The sequence below is a fragment of the Mustela erminea genome, chromosome 14 (genome assembly GCF_009829155.1).
Source record: "Mustela erminea isolate mMusErm1 chromosome 14, mMusErm1.Pri, whole genome shotgun sequence".
NCBI classification, from domain to species: domain Eukaryota; kingdom Metazoa; phylum Chordata; class Mammalia; order Carnivora; family Mustelidae; genus Mustela; species Mustela erminea.
In genome coordinates, this window is record NC_045627.1 from 91861013 (window position 1) to 91882056 (window position 21044).

The 21044-nt window shown below is 60.3% G+C and overlaps 2 protein-coding genes across 3 annotated transcripts; one reads left to right on the forward strand and one right to left on the reverse strand.

The window, feature by feature from the left end:
* The first annotated feature begins 224 nt into the window (after positions 1-224).
* Positions 225-15224, forward strand: MTG1 (mitochondrial ribosome associated GTPase 1). 2 transcript variants are annotated; one of them, XM_032312284.1, is made up of 12 exons: positions 225-473; positions 1636-1700; positions 4290-4394; positions 4513-4578; positions 6580-6660; positions 7179-7235; positions 7576-7666; positions 9006-9067; positions 9543-9639; positions 9879-9960; positions 14063-14175; positions 14568-15224. In XM_032312284.1, the coding sequence occupies exons 1-12, from the start codon at positions 362-364 to the stop codon at positions 14699-14701; spliced, it is 1065 nt and encodes a 354-aa protein (XP_032168175.1). In that variant the 5' UTR covers positions 225-361; the 3' UTR covers positions 14702-15224. The 2 variants fall into 2 exon arrangements, with proteins under 2 accessions (XP_032168175.1, XP_032168176.1); XM_032312285.1 differs by lacking the exon at positions 4513-4578 and having other exon boundaries at positions 228-473.
* A 1673-nt stretch (positions 15225-16897) lies between these two features.
* SPRN (shadow of prion protein) lies at positions 16898-19416 on the reverse strand. The gene is made up of 2 exons (XM_032312286.1): positions 19067-19416; positions 16898-18140 (listed from the first exon to the last, which is right to left on the reverse strand). Exon 2 carries the CDS (start codon positions 18123-18125, stop codon positions 17682-17684), a length of 444 nt encoding a protein of 147 aa, XP_032168177.1. The 5' UTR covers positions 18126-18140; positions 19067-19416; the 3' UTR covers positions 16898-17681.
* Positions 19417-21044: the final 1628 nt, after the last annotated feature.

Consider the following 21044-nt stretch of genomic DNA (forward strand, 5'->3'; position numbering starts at 1 on the left):
CCGCCTGCCTCTCTGCCTCCTTGTGATCTCTAACAAACAAGTAAATAAAATCTTAAAAAAAAAAGATTTCCATGAACTGAGAACCCCTGGGAAGTCCCTGGCCTGCACAAGGTCCCAGGTTGGCTGGTAGCCCCGCCCCGCGGCCCCGCCCCCGCCCCGCCCCGCCCCCTGCGGCCCCGCCCCGCCCCCTGCGGCCCCGCCCCCGGGCTCCAGGCGCCGCCCAAGGCACCGTAGTGCTCCTGCGCGAGTCGCTGAGCGGCCCCTGAAGCGCCGGAACTGCAGGGCCGGGTCGCGGGGCCGGCGGGGAGGTCCGTCGCGGGAGCGGTCCCCCTGCGCCGCGCTGTGCCTGGGACGCGGCGCCATGCGGGTGGCCTTGCACGCGCTGTGCGGCGCCGCGGGGGCCGCCTGGCGAGAGAGCTTCCCCCTGCGCGGTCGGGACGTGGCGCGCTGGTTCCCGGGACACATGGCCAAGGGTGAGGCGGGGCGGCGCGGGGTCCGTCTGCCCGCGAGCGCGCCCCCGGCGTCCGGCCCCGGCGTCCGGCCCCGGCGTCCCCGGCCGCCCGCGTCCCCGGCCCCGTTGGCTCGGCGGGCTGACGGCGCGTGGGGCGGGCGGCGGCGGGGGACGGCAGGGTGCCCTGGGGTGGCCCGGGTCCCCGCAGGTCCCTTCGCCGCCGTATTTCCCGCCGCCGCCCGGGGACGCGTTCCGGCCCGGACGTTGGGGACGAGGCGCCGTGGCCGCGGCGGGTCCTCTCCGAGCCGCGTGGTCACCGCAGCACGTGTACCGCGCAGGGGCCTCGCTGTCCCGCCAGACCGCCCTAGGAGGCCCTTCCTGGTGTACCGGCCCGTCGGGGAGCCCTCGGCGTCCGGCCGCGGTGGCCGCTCCTGCGCCGCTCCCTTCGCGCTCGGGGCCGGCGGGGCGCGGGGCCGGGGCCGCGGGGATCCCTGGGCAGCAGCTCCTCGGTGCAGCGTGGAGGGCCCAGCGCGTCGCGGAGGCGGGGGCGCCGCTTCGGTAGCTGAGACCGACGCCCGCGGGGGTGGGGCCCGGACGCGCTGCTGCCCCTCAGGCTGGCCTGTCCCTTTCCGGAGGCGCCGCTGTGAACGGGAAAACGGGAAGGAGGCACTCAGCGGGCACCTGTCGGGCAGGTCCCGCAGATGGTTTGTGGTGGCGGGTCATTAAAGCGATCCTGTTTATTATTATTATTTTTAAATTTTATTTATTTATCAGAGGAGAGAGGGGGAGAGAGCGAGCACAGGCAGACAGAGAGGCAGGCAGAGGCAGAGGGAGAAGCAGGCTCCCTGCTGAGCAGAGAGCCCGATGAGGGGCTCGATCCCAGGACGCTGGGATCATGACCTGAGCCGAAGGCAGCTGCTTAACCAACTGAGCCACCCAGGCGTCCCTATTATTGTTTTTTAAAGATCTTGTTTATTTATTTGAGAGAGTGAGAGAGAGCGTGAGCTGGAGAAGGTCCCGAGGGAGAAGCAGACTCCCCATGGGGCTGGGAGCCCGATGCGGGACTCGATCCTGGGACTCCGGGATCATGACCTGAGCCGAAGGCAGTCGCTCAACCCACGGAGCCACCAGGCGCCCGGTAAACCTGTCCTGTTTAAACCCATTAGGTTTCTTCTGTTTTCCAGGGCTGAAGAAGATGCAGAGCAGCCTGAAGCTGGTGGACTGTATCATCGAGGTCCATGACGCCCGGATATCCTTCTGTGGTTGTGATCCTGTGACGTGTAAAAAGAAATATGTGTATGTTGGGTCTTTGTCCCTGTTCCTGGCACAGAGCTCTTAAAGCCCTGGGTATTTCCCAGGTGATGAGCCGGATAAAGGTGTCTGTCGATGGGGTGACTTGGAAAGCCACTAAGTCACCTAGGTTTGAGGGTTGGTTGCCGGTGGAACAGTCCTGCGGTCGGAGGAGTGGAGATTTTGGTTCCACCCCCTGGACCCACTGACCTTTGGGAGGGTGTGGGGCTGGAGGTTGGATTGATTGCTGATGGCCAATGATTTAATTAATCAGCCCTGTATAATGAAGCCTCAATTAAGACCTAAAAAGACAAGGTTTGGAGATCTTCTGGGTTGGCAAACATGGATATAGAGGAAGAGGGGCACGTTTATTATTAAAAAAAAAAAAAATTTTTATTTAGAAGGGGGGTGTGGCACACAAGCAAGTACAGGGCTGGGAGCGGGAGAGGGAGAGGGAATTTCAAGCCGCCTCTGCACTCAGTCTGAGCCTGATACGGGGCTTGATCTCACGACCTGAGCTGAAATCGAGAGTTGGATGCTTAACTGACTGAGCCCGAGGGGCACAGGAAGAGCACGGAGACTCTGTGCTCCATCCTACACAGCACTTGTAGGTATGTGGCCGAATCTGGCTATTCCTGAGTCGTCATTTTATAACGAGCCAGGAATCTCGTATGTAAAGTTTTCTCTGAGTTCCGTGAGCCACTCTGGCAAACTCACTGAATCCAAGGAGGGGTTGTGGGTCAGAAGCACAGGTGATGGCCTGGACTGTGGTAGGTACCTTGGGGGCATGTGGGGACTGAGCCCTTAGCCTGTGGGATCTGACTCTTTCTCCATGTAGATAGTGTTAGAGTTGAGTGGAATTATAGGACATGCAGCTGGTGTCACGGAGTTGCTTCTGTCGTGAGCCCTCTTGCTCCCCACTCTCCCAGACCTGGGTGCGGCACCCTAGTGGGAAGAGGAGGCCCTTCGTCCTGGGTTGCGTGGCGCTCAGGCAGCAGGAGGCATTCCTGATGTTACCTGGTCTGCGTCTACCTCCTCTTCCGGTCTCTGCTCTGGTCTGCTGTACCAGGCTGGTGCCCTCGCCTCTCAGTTACTGGCACTTGAAGCAGTGGCTCTCCGCTCTTATTACACACTAGGGTTTCTCCAGCAGGCTTTAAAAAATCCTGGTCTGGGCCCCTTTCCAGACCAGTTAACCAGCCTCTCTGGCGTGGGGTCCAGGCCTGTGTCTTTTGACACTCTGCATTGGTGTGTAGGGCAGCATCTTTGCTCTGACCTCTGCCTGGCACACCCAGACCTTCCAGTCCAGTCCAGCAGTGGGTTCTCTAGGTGAGGTATGCAAGCTTCACGTAAGCGTGCTGGCCAGTGGGGTTTTCCTCCGGGCCTGAGGTGTGCATTGGCAAGATCCAGTGATCTTGTTCAGTAACGAATGTACTTTCCAGACCTTGTTTTTCTTGTATTTGAGTGTGTTTGGATTCTCTTTATGTGATGAAGGTGTTGCTGTGAGAGTTGTTACCAGCCCAGGGATGTCAGATGAGGGACCGTGTTCACTATTTCAGACTCTGGAACTTGTGTAACAAGATGTCAAGTTTATTTACTGTAGGCTAACTATGTCAGTTTACAGGATAGCCCACGCTGGGCAGTCCTGTGTTTGATTAGCAAAAACAACAAAGCTGTAGTTGTTACTGTGCAGTGAGTGGACATCTGTCCTTTTGGTTTCTAGACCTCTGTCTTTTTCCCCAGGACATGGCAAGGAGACCTAGGCTGCGTTAGGGACCCTGGGATGGAGTCTGGGCTTTTGGTATTGCTTAACCCTTGAGCGAAAAGTGAGATTTGTGGAAAGTCCTTTTGTGTGGGTGAGGGTACAGCCCTTAACAGGTGTCCAGACCCAGGGTGTGCTGGAGGCCTTGGGGACTCCGTAGGAGACGGAGCAGTGGTAGTGGCTTAGTGTTCAGAGGATAACTAGGGGCCATCCTTCTGCCCGTGTTCGGGTCCCATGAGGTGGGACCTGTCCTGATTCCCTAAGGGTCCCTGGCTGAGGGTGGAAGGGCCTGACAGTGCTGGCAAGGAGGCAGAACCTTCAGGGATGGTTTCCACGGGGGACCCTCATCTCCTTGGCGGTCACCAGAGGGTGGCAGTGGTGGGACATAGACTGGTTAAGGCAGTACTGGCCGCACCGTAGGGCGGTCACGTCATTCATTCTGGACTCCTGCACCTTGGCAGCTGAACAAAGAGCCAGTTCTGAAGCCTCCCACTGAGCTTTGCCTTCTGTCTGCCCTGTCGTTCCTCTTTGGGAAGGTGCGCGGGAGCTGCTGTCCTGCATGTCTGCGGTGGGAACGTGGTGGCGACGAGGTGTCCTTCTCCCCAGCTGGCGGGGAGTGTGAGGAGTGTGGGGCTGGGCTGGCTGGCCGGGCTGAGACCAGGCTTCCTGCTCTGCTCAGTCCCTTCTACAGATTTCCTTCTGAAGGTGGCGTCAGTTGGGTAACAAGGTGGACGAGATCAATTAATGGGCCGGGAGAGCACTGACGGGGTTTTTCCTTAATTTTCCCACATTCCACTTTCAGGCCGCAATCCTCTGTTTCAGGAAACTCTTGGGCTTAAGCCGCACGTGCTGGTCCTCAACAAAATGGACTTGGCGGATCTGAAGCAGCAGCAGGTGAAGGTGCCCTTCGGGGCGCGGTCCGCGTCAGGGCTCCCGCGTCTGGGATTGCAGACGCATGCGGGGGTGGTTCCCCCCGACGGGCTTGCTTCGGCAAACAGCACTTTGTTTGCAGAGGTATTCGCACGCGATTTCTCAGAATGACAAGCCTCCCTCTATGTCTACGGTCCAAAGGACCAAGGTGAGCCTCTCCCGTGGGACATGGCCAGGCTGTGGGGCTGGAGTCCCGCGGCCCACCGTGTGGCCTCTGGCCCATCTGGCAGGGAGCACTTGACATGTGGCTCCTGTTGCAGCCGCGACGTTCACAGTTTACATCGTTTTGGTGAGCTACATTTCAGTGGCTGTGTGAGGCCAGTGGCCACAGGCTCAGGCCACAGGTACTGACCTAGAGGTCTCCCGTGACGGCCACGCTTGCCCCAGGCACCCGCACCAGCCGGCCAGCCCCGCATAGCCACTGAGCTGGAAACTAGAAGCGTGGGGAGGCCCCAAGGAACTTCTTCAAAGGCAGGATCGGGGACACGAGGCACCAGGTGACCGAGGACAGGGCTTTCCCATGTGTTGCAGAAGTTCAGAAACATGGAGGTCTGGACATGTTTTCAAGCACTCTCCTCTGCTCTTCCTGCCCAAAGGGCTGCACCAAAGCCTTGTGGGTCGCAGCCCAGCTGCCGTCAGGGTGTCAGTGGTGCAGTTTGCTCTTTGTTTCCAAAATGTCGTTTAGGTTTCTTTTCTTGTTTTTAAAAAGGATTGTTTCTTTTTTCTTTCCTTTTGTTTACTTACTTGAGAGAGACAGAGGTCACAAGCGGGATTGGGGGTGGAGAAGCAGAGGGAGAAGCAGGTTTCCCATTGAGGAAGAAGCCGATGAGGGACTCGATCCCAGGACCCTGAGATCATGACCTGAGCCAAAACCAAGAGTCAGATGCTCAACAGACCGAGACCCCCAGGCGCCCCTTGGTTCAGGTTTCCTCGTTGATCGTGGCATGTTTGAGTCACGTAAGCCCCAGCCACAAGCCTCTGTGTCAAGGTTTCCAGGGAGACATCCAACACGGAAGCCAACAGAGTTCTGTTCGTTGAAAATCCAAGCAGCAGCGACCCCTCAGCCAGGTGCAAGCAGCTGGGGTCATTTCAAGCCTTCCCGCTGTGCAGATCGGGCAGCTCAGGCCCTCCAGGAGCTGGGTGTCTGTGGGTCTCAGTACATGTGCACATGTAGTCATTTAATCACAAGCTTTGCTTTTATTGGTTGAGGTTTGAGTCTTAATCAGTGATTGCTTTTGCCCTTAAATGCTAATTTTTGTAGAGTGCTGGGCACTGATGTGACCTACCGTAGGACCACAGTGGGGCCTCCCCAGGCTGGGAGCTGTTCTCAGGTGCTGCTGTGGCAGAGGTCCTGGAGAGGAGGGTGGGGCCCCGAGTGGACGCCCCTCGTGTCGGCCTCGGGTGCTGGGTCAGCACCGTTGTGAATTTATGTCCTTCAAAGCGTGGCTTCAGATGTGTCTGCTGTGGCCTGTCTCTTAACCTGCATCACCCAACAAATAACTCAAATATAAACCCGAACAAGTGAGTGACCTTTTGTTCATTTAGGCATCAACCATATGTTTAGGTCGGTAGCTGATCGAACGTCATCATACTGGTTTAAAAACCAGGGTTCCTACACTGCTTTTGCTTAATGCTGAGACCGGTAATGTCGTATTAACCTTAGGTTACCTTTGGGCTTTTAGAACATCAGATATGTTCTGTGATTGGATTTGGGTCATGCCTCAGTTTACAGGGGGGCTGGGCAGAACACTCGGGTGTAACAGGCTGTTTGCTGCTGGAAGTGGCCTCTTGCACATGGAGGTCCTGATTCCCGAGAGGCAGGTGACGTCTGTGCTGAACCCTCGTCCCCGCTGGAGCCCGGAGTACAAGGCCCCTGACTGGGACACGTCCCTCCTGCCCTCCCAGGGCCTCCGAACCCTAACCCTAACCCTAACCCTCACTCCCCCTCCCAGGGGCTCCCGCGCCTGCCCCCCCCCCGCCCCCCCGCAGCCTGCCTCGTCTCCAGACCCTGCTGCGGTGGCTCCAAGCCAGGGAACAGCCTGGCCTGTGGCGGGGTTGGGGGTGGGGTCAGTCTCAGATCCTTGGATTTTAGCACAGTATACCACCCGTATTTGCATTGACTGTATGAAATGGAAATATTCTCTTTCAGAAAATCATACAACACTTAGAAGGAGAAGGCCTAAAAAATGTTGTTTTCACCAACTGCGTGACAGAGGAGAACATCAAGCAGGTAGGCGCCCTGTCTCACACCCAGTGCGTTCGCTTAGATGCGTTGAAGAAATCCCACAGCTCATGTTATTATAAGAAGCAGAATTTTGAGACAGTCCAGGGTTTACTGGGGGCCCGGGGACACGCTCCTCTCTGGGTGAGAGCAAGTGGGCTCTGGGCAGCCTGTGACGGTCTGAGGAGTGCAGTGGGCTGTTGCGTGCACTCGGGGCTGTGGCTCCCACAGGCTTCTGGAGGGTCTGGGGCCTCGTGTCTGCAGCCGTATTTGGAGGATCATTTCACTGGCTGATAGGCGGTGTGGCTGGAGTGGCTGCAGTCAGAGCTGTCGCCCTCCGGGGGACAGACCCACTCACTGATGGTGGAGCGACAGGATGGGCCACAGGTCACCGCCTCCCCCCATCCCCGGGCCCCAGCACACTCTAAATCCTGATGGGGACAGCCCTGCTTCCCTGATGCTGGACCTGGGCAGACGCCACCCTGGAAGTCCAGAAAAGGCCAGTGTCTGCTGTTTGTGCTTTGCAGGTCATACCGCTGGTCAGAGGACTGGTTGAGGGCAGCTACCGCTATCATCGAGGAGAGGTTGGTTGTGGCGCCCGGGCTGGCCGTGGGCTGGTGCCTCCTGCTGAGGGGTCAAGGCTCCGTGGCTAGCAGTGGCTGAGCAGTCCTGGTGCTGGGCCACGACCCCTTGGCGTTCTCTCTCTGCTGCTGCAGGTGCCTGGGGGGCAGGGGCAGCTGCCCTGCGTGTTCTTTTTCTCGCGGCAGGAAGGGTGGGGTGGCCCTGCTGAGCCAGGCGGGGCCTCCACCCTGGTCTTCCTCCCCCTGATCACAAACCTCGGCTTGTGGGTTCCCCAGCATGGGCCACAGGAGGCTGTGGGTGGTCTGGGTAGACCCCTGACTCCCTGCTCTTGTGCCTTGGCAGAACCTGGAGTACTGTGCCATGGTGATTGGGATCCCCAACGTGGGCAAGTCCTCACTCATCAACGCACTCAGGAGACAGCACCTCAGGAAAGGTCCTTTCTTTGCTGCTGTGGCCCTTCATCTCCCCGCGAGCAGTTGTCTCAGTCCTGACAACAGACAACACGGCCATAGCCGGAGCCTCACAGCCCCTCGGGGTTGTCTCTGCCCTGAAAGGACCCACTGAAGTGTCCGATGTGAGGTTAAGGGGTGACACAGAGTCATCCTTACCCGTTTTATACTGAATGTATTTTCTTTCCTGAGCGTGGGATGTTGGTGTTTGACGCGGGTATGACTGCTCTGCTCTGCGGCGGTCTTGTCCTCACCGAGGTCTCAGGCCGCCGCTGCACACGTGGGACCTGATGTCAGGCAGGAGACATTTGGTGAGGGCCGCCTCTCCAGCTGGAAACCTGCCTCCTCCAGCTGGAAATCCAGGAGCTCCTGGGCACCTCCCGACTGTGCTCGCCCGGTGTCAGGGTTGCGCAGACGCGCCCGTTACGCTCGCCTGCCCGCCGTGCTTCTATGGCGCTCAGGGTTTTCAGGGTTCGCGCCAGAGCCATGCCAGCCTTGTTCTCCAGAGCCGTGACGAGCGGGCTGCCGTGCGCGGACCCCAGCCCGGTGCAGCTGAACTGCGAGTCTGCAGGTGGCGTTTTTGGTCCTCATTGTAGACTCGGCAAACCGTCTGTTCTTTTAAGTTTATTTTTTTAAAATTATAGCTTTTTAAAAATGCTGTGGCATGAAGTATATTCAGTGCTGTCCGTCCATCCCACTGTTCTAGGCTTTTCCATTGTCTCTAGCTAGACGGCTTTAAACAAACCCTAACCAGCCCTGGGCACCAATAATGTTCTTTCTCTCTGGACCTCACATGTGTGCAGTCAGCGCTAGTGGTCAGCGTAATGTCCTCGGGTCCGTCCTGCGGCTGCTGCAGGACTGCCTTCTTTCCAAGGCTGAGTCATACTCTGTTGGGTTTCTGGACCACAATTGCTTTTCCACGCACGCCTGGCAGACAGGTGGATCTCTTTACTCTGGAGCTGTCTGGGCCCCTTGGACAGGAACTCAGCTCACAGGCCTGTCACGGGCAGCGCTGTCGGGACGGACTTGCAGGGTGCAGGGTTGGTATCAGGCATGGGGTCAGGTCCTGGAGGCAGCAGCTGGCGTGCTAACACGAGAGCTCTTTTGGGACCTTCATGGTCAGGTGCTTGCCTGCTGGTCCCTGGGCAGGTGTTGGGAAGAAGTTTTGGTGGAAGAGTCACTGCTGTGAGCGGGTTTGGAGTTGACTCGAGCCCAAGCCCCTGTGGGCCTTCGTAGGGTTCTGTGTGTATCATTTCTTACCCTGTAGCCTGTGTGCCAGGCCTTGGGTGTGGCTACCTTTGACGGCCCGTTTCCATCCTGCAGGAAAAGCTACCAGGGTCGGCGCTGAGCCCGGGATCACCAGAGCTGTGATGTCCAGAATTCAGGTAGGGGGCTCGGCTGCCGGGTCTCGAGTGCCGCACGCACACGCCTGGTGCTTCCCGAGGGCTGTGGGGTGGCCTGTCTTCTCCACTGTGCTCCCCCCGAGTGCTCGCCATGTGCCACACACTGGGGGCCCTTACATCAAACCCGGGGGAGGGCATGCTGTCACCCCCGTTTCATGGAGGAGGGAGCCGAGCACCTGCCCAAGGTCACTCGGTGGCCTGTTCTCCCCGGGTAGCTCGGCCTGTCCACATGCGCCCTTTACGCCCTGGGAGGAGAACCTGAGGCCCAGATTTATATCCCAAACTCAGTGGGAACTGATGGTGTGGGGAAGCGGAGAGCTGCTTGAAGAGCACAGACCCTTTGGGACGGGTCCCCAGAACCTCCTCAGAGCCTCAGAACCTAGCAGCCTGCCTCTGGGGGCCACCCAGCAGAGCACCTGGAGGGGGCGGCTGGCCTGACCGCCCTCTGTGTCTACAGGTGTGTGACCGGCCACTGATGTTCCTGCTGGACACTCCTGGGGTGCTTTCCCCACGGATTGAAAGTGTGGAGATGGGCCTGAAGCTGGCCCTGTGCGGTGAGTCAGGGTCCCCTTAGCGCCCCCTCCTGCCGCCGGGCCGACGCGTTGGGCCTGCTCTAAGTGGGCCAGCTGAGGCGGGCCAGCCCCTGCGCTCACCCCTCAGACCGAGGCCTGGAGAGCTTACTGCCGAGGTAGGGCTGCCGGGAGCCGCAGCGTCTCAGGCTGAGCAGGGAGGGGTCGCTTGAGTGCCGATGCCGGGCGCATGTGCGGGGCTCAGCCTGGCCTCCTGGTTCCAGGAACCGTGCTGGACCACCTGGTGGGGGAGGAGACCCTGGCCGACTACCTTCTCTACACCCTCAACAGGCACCGGCTCTTTGGGTGAGTGCGGGGTCGGGGGCTGGGCGGGCCGTCCTGTCTCATCCTGGACAGACATCATTAAGGAAGACAGCAGCATTCATGTGCTCTTAGGTAAACTCCGCACGTTCTGTGCAGTGTGACACGCTTGACTCTTACACAGTCAAGAAAACCCCCAATTTCTTGCGCTCTTTGGGGATGGCTCCTCCCTACCCTCCTGCTCCCATTTTATAGACGGTCTCCTGACCCCGGTGCCACAGCTGGCGGCCGTCTGCTTTCTGTCCTGTCCTCGAATGTCCTAGGAATGGAGTCCCACGGTGTGGTTCCCTGCGCTTGACAAGATAGCTCCCAGACTGCTCCGTGTCGCGCGGCGTGTCGCTCCTTCCTGGCGGCCGCCGCACCTGTTCCGTGGTACAGACGGACGCACCCGTTTGTTCTTGCGGGGAGTGTGCGGGGAGTGTGTGGGGAGCGGGGAGTTCCCGCACGTCCTGTGTCGCGTTGAGGACCTCAGTGCCCCGGACGCTCGTCAGTTCTACTGATTTCTACCAAGAGCTTTCGGTCACAGTGACTTTCTCCGTTGTCTTTCTGTCTTCTAGTTCATTGGTCACTGTTCGGTCTTTCCTGTTTCCCTCTTTCTGCCTTGCCGGCTTTCCTTCCGTTTCTGCCACCAGGTGCCGCGAGACGGTACTGAAGTCTCTGCCTGTGGCTGGTCTGTCTGTCCTTGCGGTTCTGTGTGTTTGCTTCACGCACTCCGAGGCTGTGCCGGGAGGTGCAGGGGACGGTCTGCGGGTCCTCGTGTCCCCCTGATTTGATGCCCTCATCGCTCAGAAGGGCCATCTTGGTCCTGGCAGTTCTCGCTGCTCGGACATCTGCCTCGTCTGGCAGGGACACGGTGGCCACTCTTCGTGTTAACACGGTGGCCTTTTCTTCTGTCACTTTTCGCTTTAATTGTGTCTTTATGTTAAAAATGTGTTTCTCACAGGCTGTGTACAGTGAGGTCTAGTTTCTTCTCCAGTCTGACCATTTCTGTTTTTCATTTTATTTATTTATTTATTTTTAAAAGATTTTATTTATTTATTTGACAGGCAGAGATCACAGGTAGGCAGAGAGGCAGGCAGAGAGGAGGAAGCAGGCTCCCCGCTGAGCAGAGAGTCCGACGTGGGGCTCGATTCCAGGACTCTGGGATCATGACCTGAGCCGAAGGCAGAGGTTTAACCCACTGAGCCACCCAGGTGCCCCCTGTTTTTCATTTTAAGTCTTTGCCCTGTTCACATGTAATGTGATTATTGTTGTCGGGTTAAACTTGTCATCTTATAGGGGCACTTGGTGGCTCAGTTGTTAAGCATCTGGCTTTGGCTCAGATCATGATCCCGGGGTCCTGGGATTGAGCCCTGCATGGGGCTCCCTGCTCGGCGGGAGGCCTGCTTCTGCCTCTGTTTCTGCTGCTGCTCCCACTGCTTTGCTCTCTTTCACACTCTCTCAAATAAATAAAACCTTTTATTTTTAAAAAAATATTTTATTTATTTATGACAGAGACAGTGAGAGTGGGAATACAAACGGGCAGAGGGAGAGAGAGAAGTAGGCTCCCACCAAGCAGGGAGCCTGATGCGGGGCTCGATCCCAGAATCCTGGGATCATGACCTGAGGTGAAGGCAGACTCCTGATGACTGAGCCACCCAAGTGCCCCTCAAATAAATAAAATCTTAAAAAAACCCAAATCTGTTGTCTCGCTGTTTGTTCTGTCTGTCCGTCTTTGCCTTTCCTCTTGCTGGGCATCCGTCTGCCTCTCTCCCTCCGTCTGCCCTCTGTTGGATGCGTTGGACGTTACCATGTCCCTCTGTCCCCTCCGTCAGCCTGTCGCCTCTAACTCCTGGAGGGGTTGCCTGGGTGTTTGAGGAGCAGCTCTGAGCGACACCAGAGTGTGTCTCGAGTGCAGGCTCCGTACGCCGGCGCGTCTCCGTTCCTCGCTGGATCTGTGGGCTTTTGCTGTTCTGTGTCTTACTGGGATGTGTCTTGTCACCCTGAGCTGCACCGTCTGGCTTTTACGGAGACTTCAAGCATAAGAAACAGACCTTAGCTGTTGATCCGATGCTTGGTGTTTCGCAGTGCCGCACGCTGCCTGGTGTAGGTCGGAGGGTTTCCCGTCAGCCTCTTGCAGCGCCTGTGCTGCTGCTGAACGGTCAGATTTTGGTTGTTCAGAGACGTCTTTCTTTCACATTCATTTTGGAAAGATACTTGCACTGAGCGTGATAGGCTCGATGGACAGCTGTTTCCGGGACTGGAAAGAGTTTGGCCCACCCCATTCTCACCCCTGTTTCTGATGAGTAGCGGGTCATGTCTGTCTCTGTTCCAGTAGCTGGTTTTATGACCGCGGCTTGCTTCTCCTTGCTTGAGCTGAGAGTTTGTGGTGCTCTTGGATCTGTGGCTTTGTAGCTTTTCTCGGATTTTCGACCACAGTTTCTTCCTGTGATTTCAGCGTCTGCCTTCTCTTGTCGTCAGGACTTGATGCCCATGGGTTGGCCACGCCTGTGCCCCTGCATGTCTGACCCGCTGCTCGCGCCCAGTGTGTGTCTCACAGCGCGTGTCACATGGTTTGTGTTCTTGAGTTCGTGACACGTGGACCGTGGTCACACAAACCGCTCTGCCGTCTCTGCTAACCCTGACGTCTGGGGCGGTTTCGGCTTTTCTCCTCATGATGAGTCTGTTCCCTACTGTCTGTGCGTCGTGGTGGACGCCTGGCTGCTGGGCGTTTGGACTTCTGTCTCTTTGGGTGACGGGCATGTACCAGTTCTGCACGAATCCTTGAGTTTCGCTTGGGACGATTGTCCGGAAGCAGTTCCTTCCAGGCCTGTGGGTCTGGAGCCATTGCCCCGCGTGGGACGGGGCCCTCCCCTGCCCTGTGTCCCCTCCACCTGCTCCTGGCTCTGTGAGCGTGGGCCAGTGTCCCTCTGCCCTGCGGGGGTCTCGCCCGGCCTCTGGCTTCGGAGGATTCCCTTTCTCACGTGCGCTGAGCCCTCATCTGCTAAATATGGAGGCTGGCGGAATTCGGCACTCCCTCTGCGGGCAGCTCTGCTCTCTCTGGTTCAGCTGGTGGCGTCTGGCTCCAGCAGCCCTCTGGGCCCCGTGGGGTCCTGAGGTGCCAAGCAGGACAGCGCCGGGTCCCTGTTTATGTTCTTCATAGCTTGATGTCTGGTGCTTTGAAAACCGTTTTGTGTGTCTTTGGTTGTTTCAGGGGAGGTAAATCCAGTTCCTGTTACTCTCTTTTGCATGGAGGTAGAATTTCAAATTAATTTTTTTGCCTCATTTGTGTGGGAGTCTGTTTGGGCATCTGCAGTCCTGCAGCGATTCTAGAGCATTTCCAGAGTCCCTGCGGGCGGCCACTCCCGGCTGTGTTAGTGAGAGAGCTTTCCGGGGACGGCTCTCAAGATCGTCAGGACAGAAGGCCTTGTGGGGCTGCCGCCCTCCGAAGCTGGACTTGGGACCTGTGTTCTCAGGGTTCAGACCCCCTCTGAGACGGGCACTCTGATGCCCACATGGGGGCTGGGTCCGTGTCTTACTTTGCTCGTGCCTGAGCCCCGCTCCCCACTGCGGACCGTGGGGCAGATCCACTGTCTCCTCTGCCTGTGGGGCGGTCCAGGCTAGAGTTTCCCAGACCCTGGGGTTCGGCAGGTGCTTGGCTGTGGGTGAGGTTTTTCTCCTTCAGCCCTTCAGGGTAGGCCGTGCCGGCCCCATGCTGGCCTCCCTCATCGGGCCCAGAGCCGGAGTTGTGTGGGACAGGGAGCTCACGGGGGCCACTGGGCGGTTCTCAGCAGTGGTGGGCGCTGTCTGCTGGTCCGCGGGCTGCAGAAAACGCCAGGCACACCTCTTCCTTCTCCACTGGAGAGAGTGCTGGTGACCCTGGTGCTCCTGACCTCGTGCGGCTGCCTCTGGTGGCTGGCCATGCTGACCCAGGGCTCCAGGCCCCGGGCCTGCTTAGGAATGGGGTGGATGTTGCAGCCACGGGCTCCTGCGGGGAAGCCGGCCTTAGGGCACCTGGGGACCGTGGGAGGGGTCTTTGCTAGAGCTGGGCATGGCCCAGCACAGGTCAGCTCTGGCTGTCCCTCCCTGACTGTGGGTGTGTGTGTAGGTACGTGCAGCACTACGGCCTGGACGGGGCCTGTGATGACGTCACCAGTGTGCTGAAGCGGGTGGCTGTGAGGCTGGGGAGGACGCAGAAGGTGAAGGTGTTCACGGGCACAGGTGAGATGCGGAGGCCTCAGCCCCGGGCTGGGCGTGGACAACCAGCCTGTGGAGCGGCTGCGGCTCTTGGGGAGGGCATGGTGGGCACACGTGGCTGTTTTGGAAACCGAGGTGCTGCAAGGGTGGGGCTCGGGGTCCAGCCTGGAGAGGAGGGCAGGGTGGCTCTGCCTCGTGCTGGGTACATCCTGTGTCCTACCCCTTGGGAGCCTCTGAGGTCCGGGTGCCATGGCCCAGACTCCGGTTTCTTTCTGAATATGCCCTGGGGCCCAAGCTCCACCGGTTCCCCGGTTCCCACCGCCAGTCCCTGAGGATGGGCAGGGAGGGGTGCGTCTGAATCCCGGGCCTGCCCTGCACAGAGGGGCCTTCCTCCCAGACGGTCTTGTTTCCCCCAGGGGACGTGAACGTCATCCAGCCCAACTACCCCGCGGCAGCCCGAGACTTCCTCCGGACCTTCCGCAGCGGGCTGCTCGGCCCAGTGATGCTGGACAGGGATGTTCTGCAGAGCCTCCCCTTGGCAGCCCCCTGAGTGGGTCCAGCTGGCAGGGGCCTCACCCCAGCCTGGCCCTCGACACCGGAGATTGGGATATCCCAGGCCCTCACACCCAAGAAGCTGACGCTGGGACTCCCTTTCCCAGAATCTCCATGCTGGTCCCTGTATGGTACTCGGGTCCCGTCTCTAGGAAGGAGCCTGTACCTGCCGCCACCGCACAGCCTGGCCAGCTGCTGGTCCCAGGGCACGGTGCCCGGGGTCTGGACATTGGGACTGCTGACATGCCGGAGCTGTGCCTGTGCGGTGCACACCTGCTGAGTATCTCTTAGGGAGAAGCTGACGTTTTCTCCGGAGCTGAAAGTGCAGTCTGCAGTTAAATGTTTTAGAAGGCCTGTCTCTGCTGGCGGCGCGTCTGTTGTGCGCAGTAGCACCGTGGGCCCACGTGTTAAGGCCCGTGTCTCAGCCAGAGCAGTCAGGATGTGAGCCGTGCTGTCGGGGCTCTCGTGTTAGGTCCTCCTAACGCCCTGGGTCCTGCAATAAAGACGGGTCTGTTTGCCAACAGAGTGTTTATTTCACAACACGACTAAAATGTGCACACAAAACGGACAGAGGTTCCAGGATCCGTGGCAGAACCCACGGACGGTCTGTCCCCAGCTGCGTACGGGCTGCGATGGTCGCTGGTGTGGTCAGTGGAGACTCGAGAGCTTTCCTGCTGCCTCCGAGCACCTTCAAGCCAACAGGTCGGTGGGACTCTTCCCCAGGGACCTGGACCTACCAGCCTGCATTCCAGCAAAGGGCAGAGGAAGGAGGGGCCGGGCGGACCTGGTGTCCCGTGGGGGTGTGGCCTTCCTGGAAACACCAGAGTGTCCGTGGGGCACCTCCCCTCCTGCAGGTGCCCACTCCCGGAGCGCACACACTGGCCTCTCCTGAGGGGACCGGCCCGGGCACCGTCTGCTTCCCGCTGGAACCCTGACCAGTAGCGCGGGAAGCACGCCAGCGTGCGGTGGTGCCGAATGCCGGACACACTCCTGGAGTCAGGCTGGTGTGGAAGCTCTTGACTGGGGCGTCCCGTTTACGCCGCCTCCACCACGTGGTGCCGGGCAGGCTGGGCCCCCGCTCCTGGCCCCTCAGATAGAGCTGAGTCCCTGTGCAAGGCTGTCCTGCCCAAAGGGTGCGGCGGCAGGCTGGTCGCACGGCTCCTGAGGCCCCAGGCAGGGCTCCGCCATGCTGGTCTTTGGTCGCGGCAGGTGTGATCCAGAATGGATGGCGTGGCGTCGGGGCCTGCTGTGCCCCCAGAAGGCTGGCGCTGTGGGTACAGGCAGAGCTGTGTCCTGCAGCTCTGGGTCCTGGCCTTTGGAGAGCGATGCTTGGTCCAGGGTTCTGCTGGTAGCTTGGAGACCCTCACCCTAACCAGACCTGTGTGTCAGCTGCGGGAAAGCAGAGCGGGCAGGCCCTCCCGCCCCTCCCCCATGGGAGGTGCTGGCATCGGTCAGCTGAGTCCGAAGGCCCCATGGTCCAGGGGCGGGTGTGAGGGCATATTCTGGGGGGCAGCCCAGTGGCAGGTGAGGCTTTCAGTGAGCACCGAAGGACGGGGCGATCCAGAGGGTCTAGGCCTGGGAGGTTGTCCTGCTGTGGGACATGGGGTAGAGGAAGTGGTAGAGCCTAGACCCCCAGGGCTTGTGGACCGGGACCCAGGCCTGAGGCTTGAGGGAAACGGGCCTCTGGGCGCCTGAGAACCAAAGGACCGGCTTTCTGCGGAGGGTACCGGGGCGCCAGAGGCAAACCCTTGCTGGGCCCACCTGGCACTTCCTTAGAGTCCTCTCGGGGAGTTTGTCCGGCCCCAGCACGGCCTCAGATGCTCAGACAGGTGTTGGCGGGGGTTCGGCTTCCGGGGGGGCCTTGCTTTGCTGAGCCCAAGCACTCTCGCGTCTGGCTGTGCCTGCCGGGTGCTGGGCCTGGCCGCCGTCCGCCTCCAGGGACCTGCCTCGTGGCCATGCTGGTTGCTGGTTCCGATTTGAGATCGGGCCGGCCGTATTCACACCCCCCTTCCCCGGGGGGGGGGCCGCCCGCTGCTGATCTGCCCGAAACACGGCTGGCTGTCCCGGGAGAGCTCTTCAGTGGGAGCGGCCGTGCGGTCCCTGAGGACCAGCGAGCACTGATTCCAGAATGTGAACCTAAACCTTAAAGAAAAGGAAAAGCTCTTGAAAGTTAAACAATGTGGTTTTTTTCCCCCTAAAATAGGTCCCAAGAAGAGTTGAGTGACTTGTTCCACGTGGGAGCAAAGTGGCCCCAATGGGTCCATGGTCTTGAGAGTGTCCAGGGAGGGGGGCATGCCTCTGGGCCCAAGGGTGGGCTGGCAAGGCTCTGGGGCAGCTGCTGTGGCAGGGGTGCCCTGGGAATTATCCAGAAACCCATGATGGGCACGTGTGGGCCCCGAAATCCCCAGACTGCCTTTTGTGGACAGGTGGTAGGCACACGAGAACTTGTGAGAGAAACCTCTTCTTCCCCAGAGCCACTAGGCCTTCAGTCTGTACTGGCTGCTGCTGTGGGGGAGGGCCACAGTGTCCTCAGGGCCCACCTCTTGGCTTGGTGGTCAGCACTGTCCACACCCCTCCAGGGTGCAGGATGGGGTCAGGGGAGCTGGGATGGCTTGAACACCCTGGTTTGGCACATCTCTCTGGGCAGCTGGGGAGAGATGCTGGACTGCTGGTCACGGCAGCACAGGCACCACGTTTCTGGCTGGGGAGGACCCTGACCTGGTGGTAGGTGGGGCATCCTGGAGCTGATGGGCCCTGGGCCTCTGGTAGGGTGAGAAATGGGGAAGCTGGGGAGGCTGTGGAGGGCTGTGAGCAGGAGGCCGCCTCTGGGTGAGAGGTGGAACTGGGCTCCCTGGTTCAGAGGCAGTGGGCAGCGGTGGGAAGGGGGTGCTCAGCCGCTGGAGGTCTCTGGGGCAGGTTGGAGAGGCCTGCCGGAGGGCACTGGCTGGGGGCCAGATCTTGCCCAAGCGCGGCAGGGCCTAGGGCCGCAGGAGCCCCAGGGTGCCAAGAGCGCCGCCCAGCAGCAGGCAGAGGTGGGGGCTGCTGGTGGGCCCCGCGCCTGAAGTCCATGCCCGGTAGCTGTAGACGCCTTGGCCCGTTCTGTTGCCACCTGGTCCCGCGTCCTCGTCCTCCAGGTCGTGTTCCCCTGGGCCCGGGGCTCTTCTCCAGCTGGAGCCCGCTGCCAGGCCCGCGGCCGCCCCGGCAGCCCCGGCCGCCGCCCCCGCTGCCGCCACGCGCAGGGAGGAGCCTCCGTAGCGGGGCACCGGCCTCACGCGCACCCTCGGGGCCCCGCGCGCGCTTCCGCGCAACCCTCCCCTGGCGCTGCCGCGAGCCCCTCCACGGCCTCCCTTGGCCGCACCGCTGTCGCAGAGGAAGGTGGCGGCTAGCAGCAGAGCCCAGCACGTCGCGGCCGTCCAGTTCATCTTTGTGGAGCAAACCTGCGGCAGAACGGGGAAAGGACCTCAGCTTCTGCGAGGATCAGGGAACCAGGGGCCTTGGGGCCAGGGGCTTAGGGACCAGCGGGCTCAGGGCTTGGGGACAAGGGCTCAGGGCCTGGACACGGGCTGGGGGACCAGCGGGCCCAGGGCTTGGGGACAGGAGACAGGCATTTGGCAGTACAGGGAGCCCTCAGCATCCGGTGGACGACTGGCTCAGGGCCAGGGTGGGCTGGGAGGGGCGGCGTTCAGGCCTCGACCGAGGGTGGGAGTCTTGTTCGGGAACCAGGAAGGGGCGACCTGGAGGGTGAGAGGGTTGAGCACCTCGGGGTTATTCTGTGCCTGGGGCTGGAGGGTGGTGAACTCCCTGCGGTCGGGCGCTGAGGCCTGGGGGAGGGGCCAGGCCGTGGGACGACCTCCACGGCTTGGGACAAGAGGCCACACTGGGGTGGGGGATGTACTTGAAGGACACAGTCTCAGGGACCGAGGGTCCCCAGGGACCCAGATCACCGTCTGCAGAAAGGACCAAGCGTGAGCCTCTGTCAGGCTCTTCCGGCCCTTGGGGGCAGCGCGCATAGCGCGCAGACCCAGAGCGGGGGTCCTGGCCTCACCGCGGGCGCGGGCCGGCGCAGGGACTCGCGGCCGCGACACAGGGCAGACCCCGCCCCCGCAGGCCGGGACCCAGGGGACAGTTCCCTCCCGCCCCGCCCCCGCACCACGCTCCACCCCCCCACCCCCGACCGCTCGGCAGAGCAGCTGGGCCGGGGGACCGGGACGCGACGCAGGGCCGAATCCGGGCGCGGGGGACCCGGGTAGCGGCTCGACCCTCCTCCCGGGGCCTCCGATCGTCACGCGGCGCCTCCATCCCCAGCCCCGCGGGTGCCCGCCCCAGCCTTCCGGTGCGCCCGGATCCCGTCGCCCGGCCTTACCCGCCGCGGGCTTCTGTCGGAACCGCGGGCCGGAGCGGCTGCCCCAGGGGCCGCGGCAGGGCGGGAGGGAGCGGGCGGCGGCGAAGACCCCGCACCCGAGCGCCGAGTCTGGGCCGTGCGCGAGGCCTCCGCCCTAGGATGGGGGCGGGCAGACGCGGAGGCTCATCCCCCGGGAGACGGGAAGGGCGGAGAAAGAGGCCGGCAGAGAGGAGCGCGCGGCCTCACCTCATCCTCGCCGCACCCGGCCTAACTCCTGCCCCCACCCCACCTCCTGATTCCACGCGCGTCCGCGCCACTCTGTCCCCACCACCCAGTGAGCACAAAACCCCATCCCGATTCTCCTGCACCCAGCAACCCCCACCCTCACGCCACGCCTCCTCCCCCCTCCCTCGCACACCCCACCCCTCTCCCACCCTCCCCACCCCATCTTCATCCCTGCCCCAGGCGGGGTCCCAGACACGGGCCACAGAATGCTAGGGCAGCCCCAGAGCCCTAGATCCTGGTGTCCAGTGCCCTTCACTGGGAGGTGCCGGGTTATCCCTCTGGTATCCAGAAAGGAGGAAATGGGTGACCTAACCATTCTGCAGTGCCACTGCTCAGACCCCTCAGGGAGCCCTCCCGGTGGCCACTGCCCAGCAAGGTGCCCCAGCCAGCCAGCCTTCCCAGTCCCTGCTGGATAGGACCCTGGGACTCCTTGACATGGCGCCATCTTGCTCTCCACCTTTGTGGGTGCCCCACCCAGCCACTCCGCCTGGGGACACCGAGCTCTCCTGATGGCTCTAGGGGTGGACTGCAGGACCTCCTCAACGGTGACCTGACGGGACCAGTTTGTTGGTGTGATGTGACCTCTCTTAGCTTCCATCAGACCCCCTCGATTCCCAGAGGCTCGGAACTGCTGCTCCACGCACAGTCCTGGCCACCCAATTCCTGTATTGAAGGCCTGACCCCTAGGACCTCAGAATGGGACTGTATTTGGACACAGGGTTTTTACAGAGGTAATTAAGGTAGAATGAGATTAGGAGGGCAGGCCCTAATCAAATCTGACTGCTGTCCTTACAAGAAGAGGACATCAGACAAGCACAGGGACAGCCACGTGAGGACACAGGGAGAAGGCAGCCATCTGTGAGCCAAGGTGAGAGGCCTCAGAAGGAACCAGCCCTGCGCACACGCTGTCCCAGACTTCCAGCCTCCAGAACCACGAGAAAATGAGTTTCTAGTGTTAAGCCATCCCAACTATGGCACTCTGTTACAGCGGCCTGAGGAAAGTCATAGAGAACCTGAGGGTTTCTAAAGTCCATATGGAAAAGTGAAAGAAGTACTCATAGAAGTCATTTTGAAAAACAAGATCAAAGAAGAAGGACACCCTGTCAGATATTAAGACGCTATAAAAGGTCACGGCAATAAGACTACTGGTCTGGGCAAGAAACAGCCGCGCAGGCAAACCAGGATCGCTAACAGACTCACGGAGGAACGCACACGTACCTACAGGAATAGAACAACACGGAGGAGGGGACAGAGAGTGGGAAACGGGAAGAACCAAATGGAAATTCTAGAACTGAAAAGATACACTTAAAAGCGCAGGTTAGATTTGGCCAGGGAGGGTTAGTGACCTGGAGGATGAGGAGACGCCCAGAAGAAAGCCCGGGAGAAAGCAAAACAACAGGCTGCGGTGCACAGGGGAGGCTGCTGCAGGCCCGCCCCACGAGGACCCTACGAGGACCCCATGGGGACCCCATGTGGACGTGGGGAACCAAAGGAGACCAGCGGAGGGCTGGGGCAGAGGCAGTGTTGAGGGGCACATGCCGGACATTTTCAAAACTGATGAGGCAAGGCGCAATTCTGGAAACATCACACACTCCAGACACGATAAAGACAGAGAAAAGCACACCCTGGGGACCAGGCACCACACTTCTTGTCGGAAGACCTTGAAAGCTTCCAGAAGTAGGGGAAACCCAATTACCTAAAAGGAGTAAAAACA